The sequence below is a fragment of the Monosiga brevicollis genome, genomic scaffold, assembly GCF_000002865.3.
Source record: "Monosiga brevicollis MX1 MONBRscaffold_15 genomic scaffold, whole genome shotgun sequence".
NCBI classification, from domain to species: domain Eukaryota; class Choanoflagellata; order Craspedida; family Salpingoecidae; genus Monosiga; species Monosiga brevicollis.
The window spans coordinates 1,005,095-1,020,433 of NW_001865052.1; the positions used below are offsets into that span (position 1 = coordinate 1,005,095).

The 15,339-nt window shown below is 56.5% G+C and overlaps 4 protein-coding genes across 4 annotated transcripts; 2 read left to right on the forward strand and 2 right to left on the reverse strand.

The window, feature by feature from the left end:
- Nucleotides 1-432: 432 nt before the first annotated feature.
- MONBRDRAFT_26807 (uncharacterized protein) lies at nt 433-3,599 on the forward strand (the record flags this gene model as incomplete). Its single annotated transcript, XM_001747075.1, has 2 exons — nt 433-571; nt 721-3,599. The coding sequence occupies 2 exons, from the start codon at nt 433-435 to the stop codon at nt 3,597-3,599; spliced, it is 3,018 nt and encodes a 1,005-aa protein (XP_001747127.1).
- Nucleotides 3,600-5,422: 1,823 nt separating this feature from the next.
- On the forward strand, nt 5,423-6,538 carry MONBRDRAFT_9526 (uncharacterized protein; the record flags this gene model as incomplete). Its single annotated transcript, XM_001747076.1, has 3 exons — nt 5,423-5,877; nt 5,991-6,069; nt 6,182-6,538. 3 exons carry the CDS (start codon nt 5,423-5,425, stop codon nt 6,536-6,538), a joined length of 891 nt encoding a protein of 296 aa, XP_001747128.1.
- A 279-nt stretch (nt 6,539-6,817) lies between these two features.
- MONBRDRAFT_37712 (uncharacterized protein) lies at nt 6,818-11,674 on the reverse strand (the record flags this gene model as incomplete). The annotated part of the gene is made up of 12 exons (XM_001747202.1): nt 6,818-7,727; nt 7,874-8,528; nt 8,635-8,969; nt 9,845-9,975; nt 10,060-10,365; nt 10,466-10,603; nt 10,720-10,806; nt 10,900-10,957; nt 11,121-11,201; nt 11,300-11,389; nt 11,461-11,530; nt 11,622-11,674. 12 exons carry the CDS (start codon nt 11,672-11,674, stop codon nt 6,915-6,917), a joined length of 2,817 nt encoding a protein of 938 aa, XP_001747254.1. The 3' UTR covers nt 6,818-6,914.
- A 292-nt stretch (nt 11,675-11,966) lies between these two features.
- On the reverse strand, nt 11,967-14,036 carry MONBRDRAFT_37713 (uncharacterized protein). Its single transcript, XM_001747203.1, has 7 exons — nt 13,816-14,036; nt 13,673-13,733; nt 13,440-13,557; nt 12,837-13,330; nt 12,675-12,733; nt 12,483-12,597; nt 11,967-12,394 (listed from the first exon to the last, which is right to left on the reverse strand). Exons 1-7 carry the CDS (start codon nt 13,877-13,879, stop codon nt 12,154-12,156), a joined length of 1,152 nt encoding a protein of 383 aa, XP_001747255.1. The 5' UTR covers nt 13,880-14,036; the 3' UTR covers nt 11,967-12,153.
- Between the last annotated feature and the right edge of the window lie 1,303 nt (nt 14,037-15,339).

Consider the following 15,339-nt stretch of genomic DNA (forward strand, 5'->3'; position numbering starts at 1 on the left):
TGCTCCACTTGAGCTCCCCAGCGCGTCCACTGCGCCGGTCGCAGTTTGCACGCCCCTGGTTCACCCCCCAGAGTTGCATGCTCGTGTGTCCAGCACCAGGCATTTACTTGATCAAGGCGCTGAGACGTGCCAACCAAGCTGCCAAGCAGCCGAAAGACGCTGCTTGCTGGTACTGAACACAAACGCGGTGCGTCCCATTGCCCCTCTGTCACCGGCCACCCGATTGCTTTCTGTGATGCTCGCTAGCCCACGGCAGAACGCTCATGGACAAAGGCTGTGGTAACTCGGTTCCATGCTCCGTTCCCGCACCGTCTACGCACAGGTTCACGTCTTGCCTCGGCTAAGAAAGGCCAGAGCTTTTCTCTGCCTCACCGCCCGCAAGCCCTACGCCGTGATCCTTTCCTTTCTTTTCCCGGCGAGAGCCCTCTCATGATGCCAGCCGCCAGCCGCATGGCAGCCACCCTCCTTGCACTCTTTCTGGCCCTGGGCAGCCTGCAAGCGGCCGATGGCGCCTATGGTGCCAAGGGCAAATGGAAAGCCGACAATTATTGCATTGACAACGACCTCAAGAGTAAGTCATTCAGCTCGGCCGCCTTGCCCCCCCCCCCCCCCCCCCCCCCCGGAACAGCCTCAAAAGACGATCAATGCGTGAAACAAGGAATCCTCTCCTCACCTCTGCCCGTGCCATGCCCCGGCGCCAAACGTGCTTCTCCCCACCAGCCGTGGTGCCCACAGACCTGCTGGAGCAGTTGCCCGTCAGCTTTGAGATTAAAAAGTCAGAGGGCAAGCAGTGCAAGAAGGGCTTCACTCGCATCAAAGTCAAGGGCGAGCTCAAGCTGAGCTCAGCCACGCCCCGCTACGATCTTGGCTTTGCTTTCCACGTACCTGGCGAAGAACTCTGTGAATGGGGCAATGCCGTCGAAGTGCGCGATCTCAACGTCAACGACGGTGCTTTCGCCTCCATCGGCGCCTCGCTCACGCCGCCTTACCTAGCCCTGGCCGATACCACCTTCTTTGATCTTGACGGCGACGGTTGTAGTGATGCCGTTGGACCAGGTCTTTTTGATGTCAAGCTGAAAAAGAAGATCGAAGTGCCGTGCAACGAGTGGGGAGGCGTTGACGCCGTCAACTTGTGCATCCTCTGGAATGAAGATGCTGACCGAGAATGTTCCAAGACAAAACATGTCTTGAAAAAGGCACAGACTGGGTTTTGCTTTCCCATCAACGTTACGGTCGAAGGCGAGGTAGCACCCATCACCACCCCGCCACCCAGCACCCCACAGCCGCCGACCCCATCCACCACTACCGCCCAACCGCCCGTCACCACAACGGCTCCCACCACGACACAGGCGCTGCCCAGCACTACCCTGGCTCAGATGGCATCTTGTGCCCACCGCGGTTGCGATGCTCCCTACACCGGATCTTGTCAATGTGACCCATACTGCCGCCTCATCGGTGATTGCTGTGCCGACTACGGGCCTGTCTGCGAGGCTGCACCCACGCCGACCACCACCAGTGAAAGTACCAGCACCCCTATTCACACCACCATGGCCGACACCACAACCACCACAACGACCACAACTGTCGAGCCTAGCACAGCAACGACAACCACCATCGAGGCCACGACTACCACCGAAGCCCCGACGACTACTACCACCACGACTACTACCACCACGACTACTTCCGAACCCTCCACCACTACCATCACCACGACGACCGAACCCGCGACTACTACGACGACAACGACGACGACTACTACTACCACTACTACTTCCGAACCCACGACTACTACCACGACTACTACCACCACGACTACTACCACTACCACCACGACCACGACCACTACCACTACCACAACGACTACTACAACCACAACCACCACAGCTACCACGACTACCACGACTACCACCACGACTACCACCACGACTACCACCACAACTACCCCTATCAACTGGGCTTTGTGTAGTCCCAGTTGTAATGAGAGCTATGTGGATGGTCGCCCATGCCAATGCGACCCACAATGTCACATCATCGGCGACTGCTGCGCCAACTACGTGGACATTTGCCTGGCCATTCATACGACCCTCCCTGAAAGCAGCACCACCACGCGTCCACCTACCACGACCACTACACCCGTACTGGTGACCACCACTGGCTCAGCAGCCACCACCACCACCACCATCTACATGACGACTACCGTTCCCAGTGCCCTATCATGCGCCAACCGGTGCCATGAAGGCTACTTTCGTGATGACGCTTGTCACTGTGATGACCAATGCTGGAACCTGAATGACTGCTGTGCTGATTACGAGGCTGCATGCATGGCGTCCGAGGACACAACGACGACGACTACGGCAGTGCCAACATCTGGTGCAGCTGCCACGCCCTCTGGTGAGCCCGCCACGACGACAGCCGCGACGACCACGACCACGACGACCACAACAACAACTACGACCACAACCACGACGTACGATTACGCAAACTCGTGCATTGGGCGCTGTGGGCAGTACCAGGCTAGCAAGAGCTGCCAGTGCGACGCACAGTGCGTGTTGATGGGGGATTGTTGCTTTGATGTGGACGCGGCATGTAACCCAGATGTTGAAGAGCCCGGGGACGAGGATGACTACGACGGTATTAACGTGACCCTCACCGGTGATTCTCGCATCTTCAACATCAAGCGCATTGGCGGCGGGCCCATGATCACGCCCGAGACATTTAGCGAGGACCATTACGTGTCTGACTCGATCGCTGGCAACATCAACGGCCCCTCCCTGATCAAGGTGCCATCGTGGATCCCAAATCCCCTCGGCAAGTACTATCTGTACTTTTCGCATCACCGTGGCCAGTACATTCGCCTGGCCTACGCGGATCGCATAGCCGGTCCATACACCATCTACGGGCCCGGCGTGTTTCCCGTCGAGGACTCGGCAGGAGCAGATCACGTTGCTTCGCCGGATCTCATCATTGACGAGGAGAACCAGGTGTTGCGTATGTATTACCACGCCGAGACGACGCCCTACAACACGACGCAGCAGACCTGGGTGGCAATGAGCACGGATGGACTAAGCTTCACAACCTTGCCACAACACCTGGGCCGACCCTACTTTCGCGTCTTCACCTACAAGGATAACTACTATGCCATCTCCAAGGACTACTATCGTGGTGGCATGGTGCAAGCAGACCTCTCGGGGAACGGTCTGGAGGAGTTTGCCTACGGCCAAGCCTGCATCAACAACATGCGTCACTTTGCTGTGTGGCGGGATGGCGATGCCCTGTTTCTCTTTTATTCGCGCGTTGGTGATGCGCCTGAATGCATTTACATGACGCGTATCGACCTGACCGTGCCGTGGAACCAGTGGAGCTGTAGCAAGGGCAAGCTACTGATTCGCCCGGAGTATGACTACGAGGGCGTCAACTATCCGATTCGTAGCTCGGTCGGAGGGGTGGCATACTCGCCCGTCCACGAGCTACGTGACCCGGGCATTTATGTTGAAGACGGCCGGGTGTATGTTTTTTATTCCATCCAGGGCGAGAAGGGACTGGCTCTGGCTGAGCTGACGTGGGAGGAGGGACCCGATGACGATGACTCGTCGTTGTAAACCTGTTTCGTGTTTGCGGTGCCAGCCGCTCTGGTTGACGGCAAACAGGAAACGTTTGTTGGTCCTATTATCGATTTTTATATTTTGTTCGTCTTCGCGGTCTATCCTCGTGTGTGCTTGGCCGCGAGGCCGACACACTGCCACACAGCAACGATGCCGTTGGGCATGGCTGTGAGCCGCGCTCGAAAATTTACTACTATTGATCCACATCGTATCTCTTATCTCTAATCTCTTTTTCTTTTCCATGTGTGTCTGTGCGTTTGTGTGTATGGTCGCCGTCAGTGCTTGCTTGTGCTCATGGGGCATCAGGTGGGGGGAAATATTGAATCCGGATCCTGGGTTAAAGAGGCTGGGCGCTAGGGGGTTGGTGGCGACTGATGCTGCTGAAGGTGTGCCATGATGGCAGCTCCCGCCACGGATACGTTGAGGCTATCAACCAATTGGAAATGATGGGGTTGGATGCGGGGGGGTAGTCCGGTCAGAATGGGGCATACGTCTTTGGTGGCGGCGCGCAAGCCAAAGCCTTCATTGCCCAAAACCAAGGCGAAGGGGTCAGTGGGGCAGGCGCTCAAGGGGTGCCAGCGCTCATCCTGCATGTCCAAGCAGGCGCCGATGGGGGTCGCATTGAAGGGGGGAGTGCGGAGGTGTTGGAGCGTTCCAGCAAGGGCCTTGGAGGTGATGGCGACAGGCAGAAGCTCGAGGGCGCCGGCGCTGGCGCGGCTCACGGTGGGACTGAGCGTCGAGCAGTTGGGCCCCAATATGCAACCATCCAGGCCAAAGAAGAGGGCGGAGCGGAGGAGGGCACCAACATTCATGGGATCTTGAACTGCATCCAGCACGAGGATGCGAAGGCCCGACTCGTTCTTCTGCCAGTTCATCAGTTCCTTGTTGCGGGGCTGTGGCACGCGCAGCGTGCTGCACACGAGAGCAGCATGCTCAGCATGGTGGCCTGGGGGTTTCAGGGCGGGGTCCAGCGCGTGCACAGTGCGCACGGTCACCTGTGCCTGATCCGCCGCATGGCGCAGCTGACGGGCAAGACGGGATAGGGAGCCGCGAGGCAGACGAGAAGAGAAAGGGGTTGAGGGACCGCCGCGTGGTGTCGTGTTGCTCGCGGGGTGTCAAGGACGCTGTGCAGCGGGCGGCATGCCAGGGGTGTCACGTACCGACTTTTCCAGTGCGCCAGGAATGGTCCGCGAGATGATCAGTTGGTCAAGCTTGCGACGGCGCAAGCCATGCGCTGCATCGTACAGTGCGGCCCGCACTACCGACACACCATGCAGCGTCTCCTGCGTCGCAGCCTTGACGGCTCTTACCGCCGCCATCCCCACTCTGTGTGTGTGTGCGCGCGTGAGTGAGTGAGTGTGTGTGTGTGTGTGTGTGTGTGTGTGTGTGTGTGTGTGTGTGTGTGTGGAAAGCTGAGAGGAAGGGAGCAGAGGAGGAGGAGGCAGAGGAGGAGGAGGCGGAGGAGGACGATGAGAGCAGAAGCACGAGCAGAAGGGGGGCGGGGGCGGGGGGATGAGAGGGCAGAGCAAGCGTTTAAAGCTTGATGAAGGACGAAAGGCAAGGTGTGAAAATTTTGTTTACAAGCAGTTGTCTCTCTCTCTCTCGCTACATCTGTCTCTCTTCTGATTTCATGATTTTAATCCATGTCTCTGTTTTCTCTTTGAATTTCTTACTGTATGATGCTGTGTGTGTGTACGTGTCTCTCTCTCTCTGTGTGCATTTTTCTTCTCTCTGTCTCTGTCTCTGTCTCTGTCTCTGTCTCTGTCTCTCTCTCTCTGGGCGCGCGCCGAGTTTGCTTGTAAAAAGGGGGTGCTGTCACGATGGCGTCCGAGAGGTTGACGGCGGCCATGAGCGCGTTGGAAGCGTCGCTGGATGATTTTTCTGCGTTTTGTTTGAAGAAGGGAATTGAGGTGACGGATGGGATCAAGTACATGCCCATGACTGACGCGCCGCCAGCTTCGACGCCGGCCTCGCCGCAGCAATTGCCGCCCAGTGCAGCCACGACCCGTCCGCCGCTCAGGCAGCAAGGCAGCCGGGAAGCAGCCGGGCCCAGCCCACTTAGCAGCCCCCTTGGCAAAGTGCGCACCAACCGCACTGCATCCTTGGCGCAGCTGCCTTCATTTGCCTCGTCATCTCCCACGGAGCAGCGTTCTCGTCCAGGCTATCGCTCCAAATCCGTCTCTGCCTCACCAGGCGAAGGGGGCAGTGTCACGCCGAACCGCAAAAATGCCATTGCAACACGCCTTGTCGAGTCTTCCCCTGCGCATTCTTCCCCGTATGTTGGGCCCATGGCTCCCACCCCGATTTACTTGGCTTTGTATGATGCCTCAATCTCATCCCAGGCCTATCCGACCACCCCCTTCTCGTGTTTTCTTTCCGTTTCTCTAGCGCCAGTCCAGGCACCGGCCTGGTGTCGCTTCGTCTTCTTGAGAAGGCTTGTCCAGAGTTTCACAGCATTGATCGCCATGTAGGTGCTACCCCAGTTCCTCTCTACACCCGCTGCTTCTCTATATTCACACCTGCGTGCTTGTCTTGTGTTACCCTCACCCTCACCTACTTTATTTTGTTCTTCCGTTCAGACGGCTGGAGAAATGCTGAAGAAGCGGGGTCGGGGCTCGTACCTCTTTCGTTGCAGCTCAATACCGGGCACCATCGCCCTCTCCTGTTTCAGTACGCAGGGCGAGCTCACACACATCAACATTGTCGTCTCAAACGATCCCGTTATCTTTACGGTCCGTGCTCCTGCTCAGTTCGCCACCATCCCACCCATGGGCCCAGACGGCCTGGGCTCCTCTCATTGCACAGCTACCCACTCTGTACAGGTGAGCGAAGGAGATCATCATGCAAGTTACCGGAGTTTGTCCAACCTGCTCGAGTGCCTGCGAAAGTCCAACCCCCACTACGAGCTCAAAACCCCCATCAGTCGTGAAGCGTGAAAGCAATAATTACACACACGCGCATGTCATTATGACCCGTGCATGCTCATCCATCTATTTGTTGTTTAAGTCTCATTTCCCACTGTATATTATATTTCGAGCACCTCGTGGACAGTATTGGGGAGCCCAACCAGTCGTTTGTGGCATCTTTGTCTCCTCGTGTTCTGCCCGGAGAGGGATTTCTGTCTCTTTTGTTTTCTTGTGGCCTTATCCATGCCCTGTCGTCGGTGACCGCCGTTGGCGTTGCCAAAGTGAAGAAGAAAAATCGAGAAAAAGGTTGAGGTGCTGTTACGTTTTGAGGCTCAAAGCCATTTTCAATAGCGAGCGGGCTCAAATGGCCCGGGACTGAATGTAGGGCAATGCACACTCAAGCACATTACAGCTCATCATGGGCATGGCGGAGGTCGGCCGTGGCCTTGGTTGCTGCAGCTGCCGCACCTTGACCCGCCAGACGACCGAAGACCACACATTCGAGCAAAGAATTACCGGCCAGGCGATTCGCACCGTGCACGCCCGAAGACACCTCACCCGCGGCAAAGACGCCGTCAATGGTTTGGTTGTGAGTGTCAAGCAGTTGGCCTTCTGGCGAAACGCGCAAGCCTCCCATGGTGTAGTGAACCACAGGCTTGATGCGAGCCACAAAGAGGGGATGGTCCCCAAAGCTGACGGCCATGTTGTAGTTCACGGGAAAGGTCTGCTTCTCAAAGGCATCGGCAAAGTCATGTTCTGCCGCTCGGTTGTAAGCTTCGATGGTGTCACGCACAATGCGTTCTTCCACATGGATGGGATATTGTCGTTCCTGGTTTACCCCGTTAATGTACTCGGCCAGCCCGGTTGTGCCGCTGACCTCGGTGAAGAACTTTTTCACCTTGCTATAGAAGGAAAAGGCAGATGGCCCAAACTTCTTGATCGCGGCCTTGTTCATGACCAAAAAGGCTTCGGCGTCCGTGGGCCGCTGTTCGTGGACGGGCGTGGCAGGGTCATCCAGGTTTTCAGAGTCCGTGTCGTACGAAGCGTAGCGCCAGATGCTGCCGGTGACCGTATCACGGGGCGCCAGCTCATCCACAAAACGATGCCCCATGTTGTTCAGCAGCAGTGCTCCAGCACCGCGCAAGGCTTCAGGAGCCAGGAAGAGGGTTCGCGCCGCTGGATTGGTAGGGTCCACAAACCCAGTCGGATGAACTTGAACCTAGCAAGCCCGAGGATGGGCAGGTGAGTTGAAGCAAAGAGGGAGAAGAAGCTGATGGTGAGGAGAAGAAGGTGGCTTCAACTGGAGACACAAGGGCGCCACGCGGCGGGCAAGTCGTGCTACCCAGACGTTAGAGCGAGCGCTACCTTGTCCAAATGCTCGGTCATGCCACCGAGAGACAAACCCAGGTCCAAGCCTTCGCCCTGGGCCCAGGGGCCGTTGGTTGTGGCCAGATCCTCGAGCCAGGGGGCATGTTCGTGTAATTTGCTGGCCGAGCTACTGTAGCCTCCCGTGGCAAGAACGACGGCATCTGCCAGAAGGGGTGTGGCCTGGGCCATTCGTGCGGTACTTTCCCCAACTGCCGTCTCGATGTTGACTTGAAATTGGCCACGTCCCATTGCAGCACCGTTTGACTCTGTGGGCATGGCATGAGCACGCGAAAGCCCTGCGACGCGACTGGAAGTGGCAATGTGAACCAGGCCAAGCTGTGCGAGTGTCTCCACGTGTCCACGCAGGGCTGCCACGATGTCAAAGCCAACGGGCTTGGGGCGGCCCTCTGGGGTGTTAGCTTCGCGATGGGTGCGCGCAAAGGAGTGGCCGCCGAGCTGAGAGAGAACGTCGAGCTGCACGCCAAAGGACTCGACAAAGTCGACGGCCTCGCCCGAGTGCTGGGCCAGCACATCAACCAGAGCCTCATTGCAAAGCCCACGCCCAGCACGCAATGTATCGTTGACGAAGGTCTGTACGGAGTCTTGGCTCTCTGCCAAACGCTGGGCCCGCGAGTGCACACCATTCATGCCACTAGATGGCCACGCAATTTCTTGTGAGATCCAATGACTGGCATGCTTGGGGTGGGCGGGGGGAGCGGTTGCAAAGCTTTTTTTTTTTTTTTACACGATTGACACACCTGGTGGCTTTGGCCGAGTTGCCGCCAATGCGCGCTTCCTTCTCAACCAAAGTGACACGAGCGCCATTGCGCTGTGCTTCAATTGTCGCCGCCAAACCCGCCAATCCGCCGCCAATGACAGCGACATGGGCCTGAGGCACGATGGTGCTGCTGCTGCTGGCCGCACCGGCAGCGGCCGTAAAGGAGCTCATGGCAAGAAGGCTTGCAAGCAGCACGGGCGATGGGTACATGGCCCCTGCGAGCCTCCAGCCAGTTGCAGCAGTCCGTTCTGCTGCCGCAGCTCCCAGTCTGGTACCCAGATGCCGAATCATTGGCGGCACCACAGTCATGACGAGCTGACAGCAGCCTGGGTAGCGCGCACACCACCAATGAGCACACGGCAGAGATGACAGGCATTGAGCTTTATCAAAGCCAACCACAAGACGAGCAAAGCTTCAAACACAAGCACTCCGCGACCAACGATCCCCATCCCGTCCAACAGACGGTGTGCCATGGCCCACCCGACCCGAGCCCAGTGGCCCTGGTGCAATGACTTACTCAGAAAGGAATTAGAGAGAGAGTGTGTGTGAGGGAGAAAAAGAGAGAGAGAGAGAGAAGAAGAGAGAGAAGAGAGAGAGAGAAAAGAGAGAGAGAGAGAGAGAGAGAGAGAGAGAGAGAGAAAAGAGAGAGAGAGAGAGAGAGAGAGAGAGAGAGAGAGAGAGGGAAGAGAGAGGAGAGAAGAGAGAGAAGAGAGAGGGAAAAGAGAATTTGAATTGGTTTGAGAGAGAGAAAGAGAGAGCGTGAGAGAGTTTGAGAGGGAGGGTGTGAGAGTTCTAACGAGAGGTTGAGAGAGAAGACAGAGCTCATCAATGGCTTATGTCTTGCGTGGCAGATGATGATAGAGCATGCAACCGCGCACGGGTGAGTAAAGATTGTGAAAAGGCTTTGATTTGATGCACGGCCTGCAGGTTACAGTTCGCGGCATTGGCACATCAAGAAACAACAACAACAGCAGCAGTAACGACAGCAGCTAACCCTAGCAGCAACGACAACAGCAGCAGCCTTAACGTTGGCACTCTGCCGTTGTGTGCTACTAGTCGGAATCATCCGAGTCATCCAAGTACTCGAGGGGAATGACCACATCACCCTATCATGAACGTGCGACCAAACACAATGTGAGGCAGGGTGGCAGGCGTGTCAGGCTTGCTTGGTATGACAACTGCAGGCTCACCTCCACGTGCTCGGTGGGCTCTTCGGCATTGGGTTCTTCTTCCTGCTTGACTCCCGTGTCGTGGGTGTTTTGCATGGCCTCCAGTGGTGCCGCTGTCGGCTCGGGTGCCTTTGCAGGCCCAGAAGCCGTGGCTAGACAAGCACAGAGTATGAGGGAGGACAAATGGCCAGGACTCGACACCAAGCACAAGACACGGCCAAGCAACGCTGACGCACGATTGGGCATCGGTGTCTCCTCTTCCTGTTCGACTTCTTCAGCAAGACGGCGAAGCAGGTCCTCGTTTGGTAATTGGGTGACGGCTGAGCTGGCATCAGAAAGTGCATCGCTATCGCTGAGTGCTGGCTCGGGCTTGACACGCTTGGATGGCGGCCCACCTGGTGCATGGGCATGTGCGTCCGCGTGTGGATGAGTACATTCGTGAGTCAGGAAGGCAACCTGACGGACTGTCAGGGGCAGCGCACCTTCATCATCACCAGCAGCCTGCTCTGCCGTGCGAGCGGCGGCCTTGGACACTGATGGTTCTAATGAGAATCAAGGAGCACGGTAAAACAGTCCATTTAAAAAAGTCCATTTGCACTTTGACGCACGCATTCAAAAGATGTCAAAGCACAGGGGACGTACCTTCATCCTTGGCGGTGGTTTTGCCAGTATCTTGATCCTTGGGCTTGGTGGCTTTGACGGGTGGAACACCAGCAAATTCCACGAGCTTGCCAGCCTTGAGCTGGAGCTCTGTAGGGAAGGGTCGCTCGTGTCGACCCGCTGCAGATGGAGGCGAGTAGATGGTGAGGATATGCGCATTGTGCGGCAGCATGCGGCACAATGTGCTGGCACGATCAAGCGATCAAGGGAAAAAATAAAAAAAAAAAAGCACGTACCGTAGTTCCAGCCAAACGGTGCATTGATGCTACGCGCCATTGCAAGTCGATAGGCGTAATCCACAACTTGCTCGGGTGGCAAGGCAGCTAAATAACGTCGAAATGCGTCAGAGTATGGTCACCAAAGCTGCAAAAAGGCTCCAGAGAAGCCCTACCACGCAGGGCGTCAAAAGGGCGTACCAGACATGGCATGATTAGCGTCTTCCAACTTCTTGTCCGCTTGATCCATGAGAGTTTCCTGCAGCCATGGCGATTGTTGGCCGAAGCACGAAGGCAGAATGGTACGTGGAAAGGTATGAGTCAAGACGGACGTAGCCAGGTTGCGGAAAAGCAGCGGGCCAGGGTGCGAGGCAAAACGGTTCTCGTATTGTGATGGACCAAACGCATGGGCGAAGTCTTACAATCTGCAGGGCCGAGGCTTGCAGCTCAGCCACCAGCCGCGAGGAGCGCTGCTTGAGCTCGGCCAAACGGGTTTTGCGTTTCTGCAGTTGAGTGCAAGCCAGGTCCGAATATATCATGACGACCTTGCTTGAACGCTGTTTGGTTTCCTCATTGTGGCAGCAACCTGGCCTCGACTCACCTCGATGCGCGTGCGCATGGCTGTAATTGCGTCGACGTGTCGGGCGGCTTGGGTTAGCTCTGTCTGCTTGCTCAAAAGTTCCTCGACAGCCTAGAACATGGCACGTTGCGCAGGCGGTATCAGCGTGTCGCTTTCACGTAAAGCGAGGAGGTGCTTCTTACCATCTTGACGGCTTCCTGGTTGCTCTCGTCCACATCAGTGGCCAGAGGACGGCTGGCTGCGACCAGTGAGCTGGGGACCGATCAGAAGGAGCAGCAGCACACTGTTGAGAAGGGGCATACCACTTGCTTGCCCGGCTGTCCCAGAGAAAAAAAGGACATACCTCAGACTAGTTTCAAAGCCTTCAAAGGCTTCTCGCAGCTGTCGCACCGCCATTCTGCCCCAGCGCTCGGCCCTCCCCCTGCCTCTGCCGTTTTTCCAGGCGCTCGTCCGGGCGATGCAAAGTACCAAATGTCATTCAGTCAGAGCATTCATCCGTCTGACATTTTAGATTTGACATGTGAATTGGTTTGGTCGGTTTGAAGAGAGAGAAGAAACTTCTCAAGGCTTTTGCCAATGAGGCAGCGCTTGAGGGAGGGACACTTACAACATATGGATGCATGTAAAACCTCCTCGGGGTGGCGCCGGCCGAGAAAAGGATAGGCGGCGAGTTGCTTCACGTCGCATTGGTGGCAATGTTCATGGCAATTCTTGAATAGGGGGACAAACAAACAATAAACAATAAAAGGGGCACGCAGTGCCAGCACTTGATGGTTTGCTGGGGTTATAGCAAGTGAAAAAGAGAATGTGTTCTGCACTGGTCTTCGTATGGTAGGCACAATCCAGAGGCGACGCGGGCAGATGGCGTGGTGTGCTTAGGCAACCATGAGACGGACTCCGGACTGGACCTCGAATCCATCATGATCGGCGCTCCAGGCGAGCCAGCCCACAGCTCCAGCAGGGGGTCGTCCAGGATTTGTCGAGGGCAGAACCAGCAGGTCGGCCTCGGGAGATTCGGCGCGCAAGGTTACAACCCACGCCTCGTGCGTATGCCGATAGAGTAGCCAGAGCCAAACTGCCATTGCAGGCATGGCCTCGTTGGCCGGAAGCTGGCCCCTGGGCAAGGTAGCACGGCATGTCATTTCAACAGTAAGGAGGCAGCAAGGGATGCGGGACGCGTGTTAACGAGCTGTCATGCACCTACTTGGCCACAAAGACCGGGTCTTGGTTGTCAACGACCAAGATGAGTTCGAAGCGCTCGTCCACAACAACTAGGTCAGCTGGACAGCCGCCCAGCTTTAAGTGGCGGGCACAGGTGGCTACAGCGGCCAGTGACATGAGATGAGTCATCGGGACAAGCCTGAGCCATGGTCGTCAAAGTGAACCCTCGACTTACCCGAGGCGACGCTTTGCTCTGCTGCAGAGCGACGCTGAGCCGCAGTTTCGGGCGCCAGGCTAAGTGGATATATGGCATCAGCGGTGGTCAGCTTCGGCACTCGCCAGATACAAGGGTGGTAAAGCCAGACGCATCAAGGTGCAGGGGAGCAGATAGACATACGTGGTCGGCTCAGCAAGAGCTTCATCCAACTCAGTGACGGCGCGTGCGATGCGTTCCATGTGAGAACACGCCTCGAGCTCTGCAGCACTGCCTTGACCCATCCATAGCACGCCCTCAATGCCGCCTCGTGCTTCCTCCTGTGTTTCATCTTGTGCTGCCTGTCGTGCTTCCTCTTGTGCTTCCTCCTCGTTGATACGGACCATCATGGCCGAAGCCAAGCGATTTGATTTGATGGGACGCAGCGCCGGTGCGCGAGGCATGGTAGGCGCAGCCCCCGTGTCGGTTATCTCTTTGGATTCACCTGACCACTCGAGCTCGCCAACCTCGTCCATGATCTGCGCTGTGAGAAGACGCCCGCCATTGATTCGTCCCGTGCTGCTGGCTGGCTGGAGATGGAGGGTGGTGCGCTGCGCAGAGCGAGGGCGGGTGGCATTGGCATAGGCATAGGCGCGTGCAACACGACGGCGCCACTCGCGAATTTCATCGGGAACCAGCTACGCAGTCAAAAGAAGGCGACCCATGAGCGCCTTGGCTTGGCATTTCTTGCAACGGGGTAGGGTTTGAAGTCGAAAACGCATGACGCGCAGCAAGTTCACGACAAACCTGCATGACGGTAAACATCATGGGGCCATGTCCGTTGTTGCGAATGAACGAGACCACGGCCTGGTGTGGTGCCTCTGACATGTCTGAACCATTGATCTGGATGATCACGTCACCGGACCTAAGGCGTCCCAGCGAGGGTCAAAACCAAAATGATAAGCGCAGCCTGCAGGTGGTTCAGTTTGACTTGTGTTTGGAAAAGATGGGGCAACAGGGCGGGGGGCGAGCAAGCAGACCTTAGACCCGAGTTGTGAGCGTGCCCGCTGGGGTCCACATGAAGCACGACGGGATGCGACCCTGTGGAGCGCACGTGAGGTAAATGAAGGTGCGTGAACGCTAAAGTCGCGAGACTCAAAGGTAGGTGGCGACGAGGACCTACCCATAAGCTCAAACTGATAACCCTCCCTTTTTGGGGGGCGTACAATGACCTGGCGCATGTCCATGGCTCTGGATCCAAACGGCCCTTGGCCGAGGTAATGTGCTGGTATGACGGGTGCGGGCGCGTGCACGTGTGTGTCCAGAGAAACACAGCGATAGAGCTGAATAGATGGATATATAGGGAGCGTTCAGCAGAGGGACAGAGAGACGGGGCGTTGCGACAGAGACCAGCTCGGATGAAAATCGAGGTGTGTGTGTGTGTGTGTGTGTGTGTGTGTGTGTGTGTTGAACAATGACATGAGAGAGAGAGGAACGACAAAAGGAGAGACCGCACAATACCGAGGATGACCTCGACGAGAAGGTGGGTGGACGCTCGCGTTGGATTTGAGATATGGAACAGATAATCAAAGTCATGTGCAAGGGGTACAGACATGCGGGCATGGTATGTGCGTCGGGCAGGTGAGCCCCGGCGCTGCCGTAAGTAGCGACGGGGGCCAGCACTAAGGGTGAGAGTTTTCACACGACGCTTCCCTTTCAAAATTCATGCCTAACCTGTCGATACAGGAAATGTTACATCCGGATATATGTTCAGAACACGTGTTCAACTCGAATTAGCACTTCACCTTGTTGCGCGCGCTGGAAGTATGGGAGGTTCTAATCTAAATGTGGGATTTATGGTATTGATTCTGACATCATGGGTCGAGTTTTCTCTTTGATTGATTGGGTAACGATGGAACCTGTGGGCACTTCACCCATAATGATAGTTTCGAGACCGTGGTCTGATCCAAGCAAGGGTATTGGGTTGGCGGGCAGGAGTGAAAAACATTCCTTCACATGTCCAGAGTCTTGAAATAAAAGGAGAAAAAAAGCTAAACGCTCCCACGCATGTGTAGGTATGCGTGTGAGAGAGAAAGTGGTGGTGGTGATGGTTGTCAATGCGCGCGGGTCATTTAGCCTTGGGCACGGCACGTTGCGCTGGGTTGTCTTGCGGTGCCTCACTGGTCCGTCTGTCGTCGGGGCTGTCGCCGGGGCTGTCGCCGGAGCTGTCGCCGGGGCTCAAGAGGTCGGTTTGTGTTCCTTTGCTCGCTTGCTCGGTGCTAGGGCGAGAGGAGGGAAGGTAAAAAAAAAAAAAAAAAAAAAAAAAAAAGAGAAAGAAAGAGGAAGGGTCGGCCGTTGGTGCTTGTGGTCGCTTTGTCGTTGCTTGCCTGCGAGCGGCCAGCACCTCTTCTCGTGCTCGGCCCTTGACCTCCGAGTGCCTGTGTATGGCGTATCCCGGCACTGGCCGCTCGTTCTCTTGCTTGCAGTTATGAGACAGTTGCCTCGGCTTGTTCTGTAACAGCTTTCTCTCTCTCTTTCTCTCTCTCTCTCTGTGTGTGTGTGTGTGTGTGTGCGTGTGTGGGCGGTCGCGTTTTGGAGTCTCGACGGCTGGCTGGCGCTCACCATGGTTTGCACTGGCTGGTTTCAGGTGTGAGGCGCTTGCGCGCACCTATGGGCGGCACCACACGTGACGTCGAGCAGCAGCCCG